Raw genomic sequence first — 19,479 nt, forward strand, 5'->3', positions numbered from 1 at the left:
TTACCCATAGCAGGTGTTAGTGGAGTGGACAGGGTTTTGGCAAGAGAGGCTGCCCTTAGCCACAACTCACAGTGTGATTGGTGTTCCAGTGGGTTTAGGTATGGTATGTAACAGGGCAGCCTAACCTATCTTGGAAGTTCAGAGAGCTTCCCTGAGAAAATACTCAAAACCAATAGAAGAGTTAGAGCTAATAAGACCAGGGCCGGGGGTGGGGGGTGGGGACGAGCCTACACAGCAAAGACCCTTTATGGTAAACACCACCCATTCTAAAACCCAAGAGTTCTGGGCTGACAGGAGGGAAAGTGGCACCTTTGAGCCATATTGATGATACCATCTGGGTCTTGAGCCCAGAGGAAACCAGGGGAGGGAATAAGTATGAAACTGACAAGATCAGGTTCTGTTTATCTACCCCCCCCCTCCCGCCCCCAGGAAGGGAGAGAAAAAGACAGCAATTTGTTGTTCCACTTATTTATGCATTCATTGGTTGATTCTTGTATGCGCCCTGACCAGGGATCGAACCTGAAACCTTGGGGTCCAGGCCGATTTCTGTTTCTAAAATTCAGTATTGTGTAGAAATGGACTGATAGGATGAAGGTGGTTGTGAGTATGCCAGTTACGGTCGTAGGTACTTGAGATGGAGAATGATACCGGTAGGTGTGGTGGGGTGGAGGGAAGAGAGTGTTAACAAGAAAGACTTCGTAATGGACGGGTTTTGTGTTTGTTCATTGTTGAAGCTGGAAGATGAGCACAGGGGGTGCATTTTACTACCTTCGTAATTTTGAATATATTAGAATTTTTTTCCACACTATGCTGTTGAAAGAAATGGAAGCAGAACATTTGAGATCTCTCTTCCCAGTGTATGTTGTCAGGTTGACTCAAATAAACTATTATAAAATTTCAAAAAAAAGGAAAATGGAGAGAGAGCAATCCAGAAGAGGGTCAGGAGCTGAGAGATGGGGAAACTCCCTCTCCATCCCCCAATCCCCCTGCCACACACACAAACCCCCACCACCCCCAGGACTGGGGTGTGAGCTCAGTGGGGAGTTGAACAGGCTCCCTCGGGGACGTCCCTGAGTGGTGTCAGGTTTCTTATGTGGAGAGCTCTGGTATACTGAATACAGAGCGGTCATGAGCAAATGGTCACTGCTCCCTTCACTTTTTAAACATTGAAAGTCTTCATTTCCTTGATAATAACACATTTGATCCAATCGATGTTCCCTCCCGCTCCTTACCTTTGTGGCCTGTATACCCAAGCTGTGGAGCCTCTGAAACACCAGAAGATCCTCGTCTACCTCAAGATGGTTACTCACTCACCCTCTGAATGCCTTTTCCCTAAGGGGCACTGCTGACTGCCCCTTCCTTAAAATCCTCTCCTCTGTGTTCTTCCAGTGTGTGCCCGCTCCATATGCCCTTGTCAGGTTCCTAAGTGCCTGTTGTCTGGATCTCAAGTGCTGAATTCAGATTCCCAAGGCTCAGTGCAGCAGCACATTCTTCCCCTAGTAGGTTCCATTGAAACCCTGACTTCTTACCAGCCAGACTCCTGGCAGCATCTTCTCCTGTAGTAGAAAGAATCTTGAAATTGGAGTCTGAAGACATCTATGCCCTTGGGGAAGATATTTTGAGGTATTTATATTTTTCCAAATCCTGAATCTAAGAAAAAATTGATCAGGAAAACAAGGGAAAGCAGCATAATTCTCCTGCCAGTATAATAGTCAACACAGATATTCCTGGTTCAAAGGACTCCGTTGATGACAGTCCAAAGCAAGGACAGAGGCACCGGAGTGTACAAAGGAAGTTGAAGGTTGTGGGGGGCCAGGACTGGAGCATGTGCTAGGAAGCCATTCAGCCTCCCAGTCCGTTGTCTTGTAGGTGATGCCAAGTTAGAGATGTGAGAGTGGCCCTTTCTGTGGCTAAGGGTGAGTCATTCTTACAAATAAAATAAATATTAATATGTTGATGTACATAATACACTTTATGTAAATCCTGTGAGATTGTGGGAGAAATAGCAAGTTTTGAAAGCAAAACAAGTCCTTAAATTGGCAATTTTTAAAAAATATATTTTATTGCTTTTTTACAGAGAGGAAGGGAGAGGGATAGAGAGTTTGAAACATCGATGAGAGAGAAACATTGATCAGCTGCCTCCTGCACACCTCCCACTGGGGATGTGCCCGCAACCAAGGTACATGCCCTTGACCGGAATCGAACCTGGGACCTTTCAGTCCACAAGCCAACACTATCCACTGAGCCAAACCGCTTAGGACTAAATTGGCGATTTTGATGTGCAATTTTTTGTAATGTGTTGACATTGACCTTGGAGGAGGCAACAACGCATGCCCTCTAACTGGGTTTTGTGTGACCTTGACTGTTGTTATCTTATTCTAATACTCCCCAATAATGCTAGTATTTGGATACTTGCTGTAGGCTAAAGTTCTTTGTAAATAACAGAAAAATGCAAAAAGAAAAATAGGTGAGTGTTATAAAATAATTTGACATTAACTCGGAAAGCGATCTAAAATCTGAATTGGCAAAAGCATTAGCAATTTCAAAGCAAAACCAAAAGTGAGTCCAGCAGGCACTATTTTCAGGTTAAAGAAACAAGTTTACGTGGAGTGCAGTGTGTGCCCACCGGGAGGTGTTTTGGGAGGTGCTCTATGAATGGAGGATGTTTTTCCACGTCTGGAATAGTTGTCATCAAACAAGAGTAAGATGAGCCGATGGGGCAGCTAATGCCGCTGCTTTATAAGATAGACAACGTTTCGGTAGTAAATACATGTGGTAGTAGCTTCCAGTACCTCACATGATTTTTATTTTGCAATTATTTTGTGTATGTTCCCTTTTAATGTGTTCTCTTCTCAAACATCAGGTAGAGGCCACTGTACATACTGAGATTAATCTTGTCACAATACATTGTTCATAGTAAAAGTGAACCTTGCATTTTTATTACAATAGAAAACCTCTGAAACTCTATAAGTTTTAATCACAGAACAGTGATTTGCTCTTAACGGTTACTTATTACTATTGAAAAACAATTAAATAAAGCGTTAAAAAATGTAGAGTAGTTAAAATTTGGGGAATTCTGGTTTCTCATTCCTGAATTCTGAAGATTAATATCTTTCAGGTAATTGGAAACCAGTTAAGCTCCCTGCCCCTCAGGCCTCCTGCCCAAGCTCAGCCTCTCCTGTCCTCCGACTTGTCCCCCATATGTCTCCCAGCAGAGCCCTGAAGGAGATGCTGACTCGGGAGTTGGGCTCCCTGGGTTCCAGCCTGATTCTGCCACCATTTAATGCCTTGATCAGATGCTTAACCACGACTTGGTTTCTTTCTTTTTTTAAAAAAAAAAATATATTTTATTGATTTTTTTACAGAGAGGAAGGGAGAGGGATAGAGAGTTAGAAACATCGATGGGAGAGAAACATCAATCAGCTGCCTCCTGCACACTCCCCACTGGGGATGTGCCCGCAACCAAGGTACATGCCCTTGACCAGAATCAAATCTGGGACCCTTCAGTCCGCAGGCAGACGCTCTATCCACTGAGCCAAACCGGTTAGGCCGGGCATGACTTAGTTTCTTCATCTGTAAAATGGGGATACCGATAGGACCAACCTCATGGGGTGACTGTGACCATCCCTGTGCAGGTTTAGCAATGGCTGGTGTGCAGCGAGCCCTCAGCATTAGCTGCTCTATTCTTATCATCACTTGGGTCTGTCTACTTTCCTTCTGCATCGCTCCAGAATCATGTGTCTGACCTTTCCATTCTGTTCCCAGTATAATGTTTCTCTGTCTATATAGACCCCCAGCTGCCTGCCTGTCTCCCAGGCTCTGGTCTTTCCCCTCCTAGTTCCCTTTATTTGTCCATGGAGTCTTCTGTTTGGTTGGTGAGCAAGTCAGCCCTCACTGCCATGTTCGGCCCCCAGCCCTTGCCCAGGGTTCATTAGCCCTGAATCCTACATTCCTCAGCACCACCTGCCAGCTGACTTTTCAGTAACTGACCAATTGCTCTCCCCAACCCAGAGTCCAGAATGTGAATTGTTAACAACAAAAAGTGGCAAGCAAAGCCATCCCTTGGATAATGTTGTTTTCTCTGATCCCTTTGATTTTTCAGATAATTTTAAAAATCACTGTTTTTCATACAAGCTTGAGATTAGTATTTAATTTCAGATGTGGGAATATATTTTACTATATCCATAAAGGAAATGCCCTATGTGTTTTGATAAGGGAACCAAAACTCTTTCTTGATCTAACTCGTTAACATTGAAGAAATATATCAATTGAATCCTCGGTGACCATCTTTTGTTTGTTTCCCTACACAAGGATCCCAAAATGTATGTGCAGACAGTGCTGGATGTTCATAAAAAGTACAACGCTCTGGTCATGTCAGCATTCAATAACGACGCGGGCTTTGTGGCTGCCCTGGACAAGGTGGGTGTGTCAGCACGCGGCTTTCCATGGAGGAGGCAACAACATGTGCCCTCTAACTGGGTTTTGTGTGATCGCAGGCTTGTGGGCGCTTCATAAACAACAACGCTGTCACAAAAATGGCTCAGTCGTCCAGTAAGTCCCCCGAGTTGCTGGCTCGATACTGTGACTCCTTGTTGAAGAAGAGGTACAGTGACTCCTGTTTTTCTTAGCAAACTTATTAACGTCTCAGCTTTCATTGAGAATAAAATTTGTATCACATTTGACATATAGGAAATTGTAATTTTTGTACCTCTTGAGAAAATACTTGAAAGCTAATAATCTTAGTCTTCCTAAAAGATACTCCATGCTGTGTGCCACATGCCCAGGTCATGTTTTTTCTTACATAACGAATGTCTTGAAGACTTGCAGGCGCATGGCCCATTTGGTTGGTCACACTGACTGTGGCAAGGGTGGCAGTGACAGCAGAAAGTAGCCATTTCTCTTCCATCTGCTGGTTGTTCTTTTCTGCTGGTCGAGTTATTTCCAGTTGAGACCTGTGGCTATAGCCCCTTTCCCCTACTCCCCCACCCCGGCTGCTTTCAAAGCAGAAGGTGCTCCGTGTACCGTGGTACTTCAGTTCCTGTGAACTTTTATCTTCACGTAGTGAGTTTTCCAATAGTGTTTCCATATTCTTTATATTTTAACCATCTTAGTTCTCAACCAGTACTTTTGCTATTGAAGTATGTGTATTAAGAGCCAGAGGCAACATAATCTACTGTGGTTCTCTCCTAGGTTGTATTTTTTGAAGTTCTCACTGTCTTCATGTTTCTGGTGTAGTTTTCCTCAGCTTCTTTCACTTGAATGGCTTCCTTGTTTTACTGTTCCAATCATCACAGCAACAAACGTTGCATAGCTTGCATAACCCCATTATGAAAAAGACCGAGAATACCTCCACATACCAAGAAAAAGACAGCAAACCAAACTCACTCACAGTTGTGGAATCTGGAGTAAAATGTTAGCAAACTAAATTTATCCATGAACTGAAGAACAATTCTCTAGGACATAGTGTAGCTTTCTTGGAATGTAAGGATGGCTCAGCAGTAGCAAATCTGGCATAATTCACTGTATGAACAACTGTGTCTTCTGATGGGCATGGGAAGCCTTTGATAAGGTCGATCACGATCTCTGACTTCATCAGAAAGACACGTGCTATGGACAGTGAGATTGAGTAGATGGTGTTTTCTCCTAATCATTGCACAGCTCATGTATAACTTACAAACTCTGGTCAGATCCTCTGGTGTATTCATTTCAGGACTGAAAATGGACTTGATATTAGAATGCCTCTTCTGGCTTGACTTCATATTTTAGGTATATTAAAATTTTCAATATTTTTAATATGGAGGTACCCTGATAGGAACTCATTTTGTTTATTGGGCAGAGTGTACTGTCTTTTAAATCTTTTGTCTTTTGATGAATAGCTCTTATCAAGTCTCTTGATTTCTGCATTAAGGTCACTAAAGCAGGAGAATGGCAGAGGGTTCCATTAATAAGCATGTGCTGCTGCATGGAGTCAAGTAGGTGCAAAATTAAGTGGCTACAGGACAGAGAAGCAGCCCTGACCCATTGGTATGGAGAGTAGGGTGGTGTTTCTGAGCTGGCTGCTATCTGGAAACAGCTCTTCAGCACCTCTTGTTGGTGGCAGGGACCATCTTATATGATTTGTGGGGGTGTTATTTAGAAAAGTCTCTTGTAAAACCTTAAAATTTTCATTTACTCAGAAATCACCTTGAGATGAATATTTCTTGGTAGAATACAATGAATAAATCAGTCATTAAAGAACAGCCATCTGTTTTGTAGGCATAGCTACAAACGGAAGATAACACTTCAATAGTAGTTTAAACTCTTTCATCATCTTTCATTACTAGGTCATTAAAAGGAAACCATGTCTTTTTGTCTTTTTTTGTTGTTGTTGTTAAAGCATGTTGTAGAGGCAATTAGAAAAGTAAATATTTCCTTATATTTAAATGGATTATATTACAGGGAAACTTGATTCAGAATGTTTTATTAACTTTTTAATGAATTTCTTCTGTTGATTTTCATCCTGGATATTCTACATGGTTGTTTCACAATCTCTCTTTCCATGATAGAGTTGCACTATAAGGTTACCAAACGGCCATAGTAGGAAATGTTGACCTCCCTCTTAATGGACCAGTCTAAAGGGAGCTGATTATTTCAGTGTTCAAACCACATTCTGGTTTGATAGTTTGGCTAAGTGGTGCTTGTTGATGAAATGTTTGCTGATTTGTTTTAAAACATTGTTTTTTCCATAAATTTCAGTTCCAAGAACCCAGAAGAAGCAGAACTAGAAGATACACTCAATCAAGTGGTAAGGTGCTTAATAGTCATACCCGTTTTCAGTGGCCATTCATCTGACAGTTGATTTAAGGTTATTTATATAAGGGCATTTGAAATATGAAAAATAAGGGAATCATTTACTTTATTTTGAATCTATGGTTTGCTCCCTAAATTTGAGTCATTAATCCTTTTTAAATTCTATTTTATATTTTTATTGATTTCAGAGAGGAAAGGAGAGAGAAAGAAACATCAGTGATGAGAGATACTCATCGATGGGCTGCCTCCTGCACACCCCCTACTGGGGATCGAGCCCACAACTTGGGCATGTGTCCTTGACTGGAATAGAACCTAGGACCCTTCAGTCTGCAGGCTGATGCTCTATCCACTGAGCCAAACCAGCCAGGGCTGCGGCATTAATTTTAACATTTGTAAATTCCACGTAGCAGTAAGTCCAGACCAAACCAATGTTATTTAAGTATTTTCAGTCTACGAGTATATTTAAAGACTATGGGGCATCATTATTTTGCTGTGATACCAAGCCAGATAAAGTATACATGTTGGCCCTGACACGCATCAGGCTGGGAGGCCCTCAGTATGCTCTTTCTATGGCTTTGCCAGATGGTTGTCTTCAAGTACATAGAGGACAAGGATGTGTTCCAGAAGTTCTATGCGAAGATGCTGGCCAAAAGACTCGTGCACCAGAACAGTGCGAGTGATGATGCCGAAGCAAGCATGATCTCCAAATTAAAGGTAAGTTTCGTCTTTTCCTGAAACAATCTCTTTATTAAGCCATTACTGTACTAACGTTTGTTGTTTCCCCAGAAATATTATTATTATTAGTTGCTCAAAGCCATTCATCAGTGTATAACGAGGACCTTGTACAGGATGAGTTTGCTGCTCCACTGCTAGAAACCTGCCAGCATTGTGACAAGTCTGGGTCCTCCTTCAGACCTCCCTACTCTTGGGCCTTCTTTTTTTTTTTTTTTTTTTTTTTAATAATATATTTTTATTGATTTCAGAGAGAGGAAGGTGAAAGGGAGAGAGAGAGAGAAATATCATTGATGAGAGAGAATCATCGAGCCTGCAACCCAGGCATGTGTCCTCACGGGAATCGAACCATGACCTCCTGGTGCATAGGTTGACGCTCAACCACTGAGCCATGCCAGCTGGGCTCTTGGGGCTTCTGTTCCTGCCTGGCTCTTTGTTTCCAGCCTCTGCTCGTAGCCTGCGTTGGTTTCCAGGCTTGCTGGCCTGTCAAGTGTTGTTATGTCTTAGCTATTTCACTTTGACCTGCAGTTATAATTATGTGGGTGTCTCACTTAGCTCAGGCCTCATAACAAAATACCATAACTGCGTAGCTTAAGCAACAGGGATTTATTTCTCACAGTGATGGAAGCTGGGAAGTTGGGGCCGGCTAAGGTTGTTTCTGGTAAGGGCTCTCTTCATGGCTTGCTGATGGCCACCTTCTTACCATGTCCTCACATGGCAGAGAGAGTAAACTTGCTGGTGTTTTCCTAGAACGGCTCTTCCCTCGTGGAAGTTCACCCATGTGGCCATATCTAAACTTCACGGTCTCCCTGTGGCCCACCTCCGGACACAATCACGTTAGGAGTTGGGCTTCAACATAGGAGTTTGGGGGATATAGTTCATTCCATAGCAGCAGTTAAGCGACATAGACAAATTATATCACCTGTGTCTTCTACCAAGGAGTCACAAATTCTTGACCTTCAATGCTCAAGTGATAGTTATTGTGTATATGATGACTTAGCTGTTCCGCTTGTAGCTCTGTTATTTAATGGTATATTAATTCAAACCAGTGCATATTTATACTGTTAAATGTAGTTAACTGGCACAAGCTTTAGTAGTAGTTTAATAATGAAGCATGTGTCATGTATTGTGATTGCTCTCAGATTCCGTTGTGTGTGTTGATATTTCTATAGAAATTAATAAGACCATTATTTGGGTCTGTTTTAGCAAGCATGTGGGTTTGAGTATACCTCTAAACTTCAGCGGATGTTTCAGGACATTGGCGTAAGCAAAGATTTAAACGAACAGTTCAAAAAGCACCTGACAAATTCAGAGCCACTGGACTGTGAGTATCTGCATGTTCACAAGCTCCTTTTACAGGCAGTGTTCTGAGTGAAGTTGTGCCCTTTATAGCAAAGGAGAGGGATGGCAGTTGTCAAGTAAGGGTGGTGGATCCTTTATCAAAATTTCAAGGCTAGACAAACAAGGAGTTCCTCCCAGATGCTCTGTACTACTCCTGACTCCTGCGCGACATTAGAGATGACAGCCATGGGAGCGTGCTGGCCTCTGAGCATGGCTTGCAGGGAATTTGGGCAGCTGAGTTGGTGGCTGCATCCAGGTCCTGAGCTGAGAACTCTTCGACTTGCTGGCATGGCCCCTCTACCATGGGCACCTGCCAGCTCAGGCTCCATGCAAAGTTTAATTTTTTATGGTTATTATTATTACAATGATGATTTTTAATCCTCACCCAAGGACATGTTTTTATTGATTTGCGAGAAAGAGAGAGAAACATTGATAAGTTGCCACCCATGCACGTCCCAACCAGGGATTGACCCTGCATCCTGGGCATGTGCCCCGACTGAGAACAAACCTGTGACCTTTTGGTGTTTGGGACAGTGCTCCAACCAACTGACCCGCACCAGCCAGGGCTAATTATTTTTTTAATCTTAGTTCAGATCCATTCTAAAAATTTTTTTCTTCGTATAAGAAACTGATTTGGCCATATAGTTAACAAAGTCAAACTAATAGAGAGCATGTGGCTGGGCTCCTGTCCATAAGGTCTCCTGCAGCCACGGGTGGCAGCTTATGTTGATGTCATCAGAGTCATTTTGTCTTTGTAAAAAATGGGGGTTTCTCCCAAAGGGAAGGAGCTATTCCACTGCTGACTTGACAGCTGAGCAGTGGCCTGGTGGCAGCTCCTTGTGTGCTGCATGGCCGTGTGCGTTCGGGTGTCCATCTGTGCCTCGACTAACGTAGATGAAGGAAGCAGGCCTCTGATGTCCTGATTCTGAGTTAGGCGTGAAACAAAAGACTCACTCTTTAGAGGAAAAGAATTTCTGGCTTTCCCACCTTTTACTGATTTTAATTGAATAAATAATTTAATTGAAATTAAATTCTGAGTTATATATTGAAGCAGGACTTTGATTGACTGTGTTTTAATAAAGAAGGTTTTCCATTTTCTAAGACTAATGAGTTGTCTCCCTGTTTCCCACCCGCCCCAGTGGACTTCAGTATTCAGGTGCTCAGCTCCGGCTCGTGGCCCTTCCAGCAGTCCTGCACGTTCGCCTTGCCGTCGGAGGTAAGTGTGCCTCTCTTCCATTCACTGCTGAGAGGAGAAGGAGGGGCAGCCTTCCCGAGGCAGGTGGGTCTGTGAAGGCCTTCCTGCCGGGCCATGTGCCACGCAGTCCTGTGGCTGCCTCTGTTCCACTCAGCAGAGTGCCTGCCTTCCCTTCTGCACATGGGACCTAGTGAGGGCTCTGATGAACATCATGACCGTTTCCACCTGTCTAAAGTAGAGACCTCTTTTGATTGTACCTTCAAATGTTCAGTTTCCTGTGCTTTGCAAGAGTCCAATGCATGGCATTTGTATTTTCCTTTGATGTAAGCACTGACTTTGTAAACTCAGAATAGTGTGTTTATCTGAAGAACATGATGAGATGTGTATTCACATAATGCTGTCCCTTTCTCCAGCTGGAACGTAGCTACCAGCGATTCACCGCTTTCTACGCTAGTCGTCATAGCGGCAGGAAGCTGACGTGGTTGTACCAACTCTCCAAAGGAGAGCTGGTCACAAACTGCTTCAAGAACAGATACACTTTGCAGGTAGGTCACCTTCTTATTTTGAAATGTTTTTTAAGTCTAAATGAAGATAAGATAAATTGTAGAAATCAGAATCAGTGATTTATGCACCAGAATCTAGAATTAAGCTTCTGGGAAAATAGAATTGAGGTTAATGAAACAGCATGGTCTTAGAAGTCAGATGAGCTGGATTCTCTTTCTGGCCAAGGGACAAGTTACTTACTGATGATGCTGAGTCTCACCAGTTTTCTGTTCCATAAGATGAGGATGTAAGTGCTTCTGCTTCAGAAGTAATGTGAAAATTAAATGAAATATGTATTAATAATTGTTTGGTACAGCTCCTGCCTGCCACACATCAAGTGTTCAGGTGGTAGCTCAGTAAGCTGGAGTTTTCTGTATTTAATTGTGATAATAGTTTGTTTCCTTTTAAAAAAAAAATGTTTTTATTGATTTCAAAGAGAGAGAAACATCAGTGATGAGAGAGAATTATTTATCCCCTGCCTCCTGCACATCCCCTACTGGGGATCAAGCCCACAACCCAGGCATGTGCTCTGACCAGAATCAAACCATGGCCTCCTGGTTTGTGGGTCAACGCACAACCACTGAGCCACACTGGCTGGGCAGTTTGTTTCCTTTGACAAAGGGGTTTCACATCAATAATAACTGTCAGTGCTTATGACAGCACTGAGCACTGAGTAATAACCTCCAGTTTTGGTCTTTTCCCTCAAAGAGTCCAGGTTCTCTCTACTTGAACTTTAGTGCAGTGTGGGCCTCACAACTAAGAACTTCGTTTACCCTCTGAGAGTGTCTCACCCTCATAGGTCAGTTTTTAGGTGTTAAGAAACTTAAGAATGCATATTGCAGGCCCACACTCTGCTCAGTAAACTCTCAGTAATCCACTCTGATAAAATAGCTTAAAATGTATGTCATCTGCTATACACTAGGTCCAGAGGTCTCGATCAACCTGAATGTAATGTACTATACAATTGAAATTTTGTTTTCTTTATCCCCAAATACACATAGAAGAACTCGTGAGTTCATACTTTAGTCCCTAAAGTGTCAGTGCCCTTTCTTTGATGAGGTAGATGCTCAACAAGGGATACGATGTTGGCCATGACACTGGCCCAGGGCAGCTTGAGGTCATGGCAATAGCCTGTTCTTCCTTGCCCTTGTATTTTTATTTAAGATAAAATTATTCTTGATTCTTGGATTCTTGAAACAGTTTTTATATCATCTTTGTTGAGATAATTTACATACAACAAAAGGAACCCATTGTGCCCGGGCCGGTGTGGCTCTATTGTTTGAGTGTCGTCCCATGCACCAAAAGGTCTCCAGTTCAATTCCCAGTCAAGGCACATGCTTGGGTTATGGGCTCCATCCCCAGTACGGGGTGTGCATGAGGCAGCTAGTCAATGTTCCATTCTCTCTACTATCAACTTTTTGAAAAGGGCACCCAGTGTAAGTGTACAGTTTGAGTTCTGACAGATGTATGCATCAGCGGAACCACCACCAAACTCCTCCCATGGCTCATTCTCTGGTTGGCAGCAGTCAGTCTCCCGAAGCATCGTTGTCTTCCCCAGCCTGCACTGTCAGTGACCAAAGCTTGCTGCTCCTGGATTTCCACGTGTTGCTATGGATGATGAGAGAGAAGGGTGAAGGGATCCCGTGGGAAATGGGAGGGGAAATGCTGGGGCTCTGGCGGGAGAAGAGCATCGGCATGCGGCCAGTCACTGCAGTGCTTCAGGCAGCAGAACCTATCATGTGGTTACCAGAAAGCTACCTTTGAGTGCCGTGGTTTGCTTTAAACCACGTCAGACTTTACACAGCAAAGTACTTAGGATAAAAAAATCAAATATAATTCAGTATGTTCTGTGTCAGTAATGTACCAAAAGATAATTTTTCTTGGCGTTTGTGCGAAAACAAATTTGAAGATTGATGTTTCTGTATATACCAGATAGGTGAATGTGTGTTTATCTGTATAAATGAGTGTGGACATTTGTGTGTATTTACATGGACAAAACATTTTAGGAGAAAATTCAAAATCACTTCAATGTTTGAAAAGGTGGGAAATGATGTCTTTCAGGAACACGTTACATTATAGTGGAATTGCACACACTGTCTTAAGTGCTTCACATTTAGGCGATGTGTTTTTGGGGTGTTTTCCATGTATTTAAATTTGCCTCTCTTTCTTTTATGTGGGGGACCTCAAAGGCATCTACATTCCAGATGGCGATCCTGCTTCAGTACAACACGGAAGACGCTTACGCAGTGCAGCAGCTGACGGACAGCACTCAAATCAAAATGGTATTCTTCCCTTTCTCCCCTCCTTAGTCTTGTAGACATTGTGGGGAAGGTATGCATGGCCGGCTTCCATTTGAAATAGATATTTGCCTACAAATATGCTCTTATTCCAGGGTTTTAATGCACATTTTTAAAAAGTTTGATTTTTTTAATTATTTTTTTAAATATATTTTATTGATTTTTACAGAGAGGAAAGGATAGGGATAGAGAGTTAGAAACATCGATGAGAGAGAAACATCAATCAGCCGCCTCCTGCACACCCCCTACTGGGGATGTGCCCGCAACCAAGGTACATGCCCTTGACCGGAATCGAACCGGGGACTCTTTAGTCTGCAGGCCGATGCTCTATCCCTGAGCCAAACAGGTCAGGGCTAATTTTTTTAATTTTTATGTTATTTTGACTCAAGCCAAATTGAAGCAGGGGAGCAAGATCTCAAATGCTTGGGAAAATAATAGTTTTGCAGCTTCTTTTATGCATTCGAAATTAAGGAAGGGACCAGATTGGAGAAAGCGAGGTAAAAATTGGATTACAGGATAGTCAAGATTATGTGCTCTCTTGAGGGTTAATACCCCCTTGCAAGGATATCACTCTGGCATCTCAAAGGTGTGTTAACCTAGATGCACAAGAACAGTGGACAGGGCTGGCTTAAAACCTTGCACTAAAGTTATAGGCCTGGAGTGTGACTGCCCACCATGACCTGATCAGTTAAGAATTTATGATCAGACCACCTTGTGAGGTTACTTTCCATAGAACCTCTTTTAAACTCAGTGTAACATGACAGACATGAACATAAATACACGACATAAATAAAAACATACATACTTTTTAAATAAATAAATAAGAACTATATATATACAGTCATCATCCACAACGGCAAGTAGTTGTGCTTCTCCCTTTTTGTATTTGGATGCCCCTTTCCCCCCTTTCTCTTCCCTGACTGCTGTGTAGAATTTCTAGTACATTTTTGGATAGAAGTGGCGTCTTTGTCTTGTTCCTGATTTGGGGGGGAAGTGTTAGCAGTTTCATTGCTAAGTGCAGTATATATAGTTGTGGGATTTTCTTATATGTCCTTCATTAGATTGCAGGAGTTCCCTTCTGTTCTTAGTTTGTTCAGTGTTTTTATCATGAAAGAGTGTTGGATTTTGTTAAAATGCTTTTCCTGCTCTGTTGAGATAACTGTCTTATGTTGAAGCACTGTTCATTCTTGGGATAAATGCTGCATGGTGATGGCATATAGTACCTTTTATATTCTGCTGGGTTTGGTGTGCTGGAATTTTCTTGCAGATTTTTGGCATCTATATTCATAAGGTATGTTGGTTTGTCGTTTTTTTGCTACATTTTTGTCTGGCCTCGTACAATGGGAATGGTCCAAAATAGATCTTGAAATTCTCATGACAAAATGGGTTTGCTCCTTTGCACGTGAGAGTCTTTTCTCATTTCTCCTTACGTCAGAAGGAGACTGAAGCCAGGGTGGAAGGTAGGTTGCCCCCAGACTTGGGAGGGCCTGCGCCCTGGTACGTGTTTTCAGGCTGACACATCCTTCGGATGACTCTATGCCAGGGTCTTGGCTGATGTTTAGTGGTGGAGCTGCCTCTCTGCCGGCGGCGGGGGAGGGGGGGTGGCTGCTCTCCTCCTGTCCACGGTGGACACTAGTTGCTCAGTCAGACTTGGCTCATGATGTGAACCTGTTACGCCTACTCGACACGGCGGCCATGTTCCGGTGCTGCTCTGGGATTCCAGGCAGGTGACTAGCCTTAGAGGCCTGTCACTTTGACAGCTCAGCCCCATGCCCTCTGACCAGATGGTGCCCAGGAAGACGAGGGCAGGCCCTTTCTGTCCATGCATGGTGGGAAGGGGTAGGTGTATAGGAGTCCGAGTCACAGTGCAGGTCGGCTGGCCTGCATCTTATTTCAGGGGAGCATGAAGCTGTGAAGCTGAGGATGAAGTGACCAACCAACCACTGTTCATGGTCGAGGAGACGGCCCCAGGGCCACACGTGCTTAGAGGCTGGTGGACAGCAGGTTGTGTCCTGTGTCCGTGGACAGTGTCCTTCCTGCCCTGCTGGAATGCTCTGGTGTTTCTTCCAGGCATCAGTGTCCAAGAGGAGTTGCCGTTATTTAAGTGGACAGGTTCCTATTGGGTTAATTAAGGAATCAGTTGTGTGTGGTCTCTGGTAGTTAAGTATAACAGAATCATCAGTTTTCATCATTGGGTCATCAAGGCTAAAAAGGTGTTCGTTGATGTCACTTTTAGACATAGGTGCTGGGGGATGTAGTGGTTTTAGGGAACCTCCAAAAGCACCATCTCTCTTTTCCCTCTGAGCATATTTGTCAGTTTGGGTGACTCTTGTGTATGTATGGCTTTTATTGCAAAGAAAAATGTATTTTCTCTTGAAGTTACCCCTTTCTCTCTAATTGCAGGACATTTTGGCACAAGTCCTACAGATTTTATTGAAGTCGAAGTTATTGGTATGTTTCTGCACTTTTTAATGTTAAGCTAGAAAAAGCCTTTTTCTGATATTATGTAGTAACAGCTGTTTTCTTGTAGGTCTTAGAAGACGAAAATGCAAATGTTGATGAGGTGGAATTGAAGCCAGATACCTTAATAAAATTATATCTTGGTTATAAAAAGTAAGGAAATCTGCTTAGTAGATGGTCCTAGACCATAGCTTAGTCCCCTGACCGCCAGCACATTAACTCCTGTCACTACTAATGGGGGTTGGGGACAGGGGGTGAGCTCAGTGGGGCTAGATGGGCAGGGGTGGGAGTTTGATGGCATTTGATGATTCCAGGTGTTTCTCCATTTAACTCTTGTTTTAGTTTTTTATTTGTTTTTCATTTGGCAAATAAGTCTCCTTAAATAGCTCATTTTGAAGTTTGGACCTTTGTGTCCAAGTGTCCTGATTTTATTTCTCCTGACACAGTTGGGAGAACAGGTGAAGGAACTGAATACCTGGTGTACAGGTGTCCCGTGACCGATGGTAGAACCGCTCTGTGTTTGGTTAGAGGGCCTGTTTGCAGAGCTCAGGGTGGGAGCTGCCAGGTCACCTCTCAGCCCCTGTCTGGGGAGCAGTTGGAAAGAGACAGGAACCTGGACTGCCTGCCTTTTCAAATAATAGTGCTTGTTTCCTTGATTTTCTTGACAGTAAGAAATTAAGGGTTAACATCAATGTGCCAATGAAAACCGAACAGAAGCAGGAACAAGAAACTACACACAAAAATATTGAAGAGGACCGAAAACTGCTGATCCAGGTGACTACTGCACGCACCTTGGTGGTGTCTCTCCAGGGGAGGGGCTTCGTCCAGTCTGCTTGGCTGTGGTTTGTAGGTAGCTTCAGGGTGATAAATGGTTCTGGGTGGGGTCAGTGAAATAGCAGCAAATAAATGTGGTGAGTTTGAATAGGAGGGAAGGAGACTATTTAATGGAGGGGTTAGGCAGCTTCTGTGGCTTGAAGACTGAATTTTCTCATTTTTTAAATGATTTTATAGTTGGATTAAGTTATTATAATTGCTGATAAGACCAAACGTAGGTAGACAGAAGTCCCTGCCAGCTCACCTGCAATATGTTTGCTACCTGTTAGGCCTGGGTCCATCCCATGCCTAGACACAGCTTCATCTGCTTCCTTGCTCGTTGTCCTTAATTACTGAGGCTGAGTTGACGTTTTCTTTTTTTTTTTAAATATATTTTATTGATATTTTACAGAGAGGAAGGGAGAGGGATAGAGAGCTAGAAACATCGATGAGAGAGAAACATCGATCAGCTGCCTCCTGCACACCTCCCACTGGGGATGTGCCCGCAGCCAAGGTACATGCCCTTGACCGGAATTGAACCCGGGACCCTTCAGTCCGCAGGCCTACGCTCTATCCACTGAGCCAAACCAGTTTCGGCCGAGTTGACGTTTTCCCTGCTCTGTTCTGCAGGCGGCGATCGTGAGGATCATGAAGATGCGGAAGGTCCTGAAGCACCAGCAGCTGCTTGGGGAGGTGCTCACGCAGCTGTCCTCACGGTTCAAGCCTCGGGTCCCAGTCATCAAGGTACAAGAATTGCATAGCAAAGGCAGTCGGTTTAGAAAAGATGGAACTAAGAGCAGGTTTGAGTGTTTCCTGCAGAAGGAACTTGGTTATTCATATGCAGATTTCTACAAAGGAAAATGGGCTTAATTTTTAAATTTCCATTGGAATGCAGAGAGAGAAGTCAGACGTAAGTGCTCAGCTAGCTGGTTGTACCACCAACACCAGTTCTAGTGAGGCAGTGACAGGCCCGCCAGAGCCCCGTAGGCTCACCATCCACACTGTTAACACCAGCACTGAGCTCTCTCTAGAATAGAGTTCCCACTGTCCTGTGTCCCCATCACATTCGGGAGACTCGGTCTCTGGTGTAGCATATCAGTTGTGTGTTAATCTGTTGCTGTGTGGGGACTCCCGTGTGAGCACCGTTCAGCTCATTTCTGGCTGGGTTGTTTAAAATAGAAAGGACAGCCAGTGCAGATGGCACAGTTGACAGGCGACTCCCAACACCCAAGGGGCCCAGGATGGCTCCTGGAGTTGCATTCAGAGCCAGCCCAGGAGCCAGTTTGTTCAGGGCATCCCATGACTTGTTCCCAGCTGGCTTCTGTAGCACCTGACCCAGTTCAGCTATGGGGATGCGTGGCTTCCGGGCTGACGCTGAGGGGACTCCATTCAGGAAGGCAAGGGCTTGGCCACACACTGGAGGGGTATACGAGGTGACTATGCTCCCTACTGAGCTGAGAGGTGGGGGGTCCATGGTAAGGGTGCCTGTCACTATTCTGCTAATAAATGTGTTTTTCTTCACTACCTCTTCCTTTTTTAAATAACACCCAGAAATGCATTGACATTCTGATCGAGAAAGAATATTTGGAGCGAGTTGATGGTGAAAAGGACACCTACAGTTACTTGGCTTAACCCTTGTAGAGGGTCCGACTGTGCCACCACGGCCAGTGTTCCTGGTGGGCAGGATGACGACCAGTTCCTAGCAGCCGCCTGCACCACTGGCCTCCCTTTATAAACTGAGACCAAGACTCCCATCAGCCGGTCTCAGATGTACATCAGAACTGCTCAGGATCGATACATTTCAAGTCTGTAAATATGGACACCGACGCCATTTAACCTAATTTAAGAACAGAGGGGAATGAACCGTCATGCTGAGGGCTGCATGCTACTGCATCTAGTTCAATACATCGGCTGCGTGCTAACAGCTGCCTCTGTCTCGGCAGCACTGAGTGTCGGCCACACTTTGAGAGGAGTCTGAATGGACCTGCGTGTAATCTGCTCTGAAAACCATTTGTATAGTGTGTTTCATTTTTTAATGTGTGAAATAAAGAAAATTAAAGGATTTCTGTACAAGTTGCATTTGGTTTTGTTTTCAGTTTTACTATTTTCTACATGTGAGAGAGATGATTGTGCAAACTTATATCCCCAGTGATACAGGCTGCATTCTCTAGATCTTAGCATTTTAAGCCCTCAAGCCGTCTTGTAACTTGTTTCAAACGTGGATGCTCATTTCTGTGACTTCTTCTGGTGACATGTGGCCTATGAGATTCAATGGCATGTTGATTCCATCTGCCACTTGTAAGGATGAAGGGGTTAATCCTTTGACCACCTGACCTGGGAAACAGGTGGGGAAACTGAGAAGAGGGAACTTGTCACAGTGAGTAGACGAGCTGGGAGCGATGTACAGCCAGCGAGCAAGTGTCAGACTTGGAGGTGCGTTACAGCCCGGTGGCTCCTTCATTCTGGTTCGATCCAGTTGTTAAAATATAAGCCATGGTTCCAGATGAACTCGGGCTACTTCTGGGAAAACTCCCAAGATCCCAGCAAGGGGGGGGCATGAGTCCCCTCTGTCCCTGACTGGGGGTCCCCTGACAGCAGGACCAGAGACCAGCTGGCAAGCTATAGCTCTTTCCAGCACCTGCTGGTAAGTTGGCATGTTCTCAGCCATGTCGCCCAGAGCAGGCGATCAGCTCCCAGCATTGGGGCCTTGGTTCCAGCCTGCACAGGACTTAACTCCTTTGTTCTTTGTCCACAGTCAGTCCCATGGTTGACTCATCACATCATTCACTTCCTGACGGGAGGACAGAAAAAATGGGGAAGTGGTAGCAAGAACTCCTGGGCACGGTTGGCTCTGCTGCTCGGCTTTTGTAGGTTTGTTTTCTTCCTAAACCTCACAGGTTTCTTAAGGATGTGAGGACTGGAACATACTTCCCAAAGTAGACCTATGATGGGGTTGGTTATAAACGTAGAAGGCGTAGCCAAAGGAATATGCAAAAGTTAAGTTCTTAAGAGTTTCTTAGAATAATCTAGCACATTCAGGTTAGTTTTAAAAGTTAAAGGTCAAAAGTTACAGGTTATAAAAAGTGATAGTAATAAGACTAAGCATTTATATAATGGTTTCCACATGTTGTATCTTTTTCAAGTGATTCCCAGTATAAACCAGGACTATCCAGGGGACATGCTCCTCCTATCCCCCATCCCCGTGGTCGGCAAACTGCGGCTCGCGAGCCACATGCAGCTCTTTGGCCCCTTAAGTGTGGCTCTTCCACAAAATACCACGGCCTGGGCGAGTCTATTTTGAAGAAGTGG

The 19,479-nt window shown here is 44.0% G+C and overlaps 1 protein-coding gene across 3 annotated transcripts in view; it reads left to right on the forward strand.

Annotated features, from left to right (window-relative positions):
• The window catches only part of CUL1 (cullin 1), a 100,810-nt gene extending 82,561 nt beyond the window's left edge, over positions 1-18,249 (forward strand). For all 3 annotated transcript variants that reach the window (XM_080663691.1, XM_080663690.1, XM_080663689.1), the window contains exons 10-22: positions 4,312-4,419; positions 4,497-4,603; positions 6,736-6,784; positions 7,372-7,503; positions 8,728-8,845; positions 10,002-10,078; positions 10,471-10,602; positions 12,790-12,882; positions 15,301-15,348; positions 15,428-15,510; positions 16,026-16,131; positions 16,801-16,914; positions 17,722-18,249. In XM_080663691.1, the coding sequence (XP_080519817.1) occupies positions 4,312-4,419; positions 4,497-4,603; positions 6,736-6,784; positions 7,372-7,503; positions 8,728-8,845; positions 10,002-10,078; positions 10,471-10,602; positions 12,790-12,882; positions 15,301-15,348; positions 15,428-15,510; positions 16,026-16,131; positions 16,801-16,914; positions 17,722-17,802 (1,248 nt within the window). In that variant the 3' untranslated portion in view covers positions 17,803-18,249. The remainder of the gene's footprint in view (positions 1-4,311; positions 4,420-4,496; positions 4,604-6,735; positions 6,785-7,371; positions 7,504-8,727; positions 8,846-10,001; positions 10,079-10,470; positions 10,603-12,789; positions 12,883-15,300; positions 15,349-15,427; positions 15,511-16,025; positions 16,132-16,800; positions 16,915-17,721) is intronic.
• Positions 18,250-19,479: the final 1,230 nt, after the last annotated feature.

Source organism: Plecotus auritus (assembly GCF_963455305.1).
Source record: "Plecotus auritus genome assembly, chromosome: 4".
NCBI lineage: Eukaryota > Metazoa > Chordata > Mammalia > Chiroptera > Vespertilionidae > Plecotus > Plecotus auritus.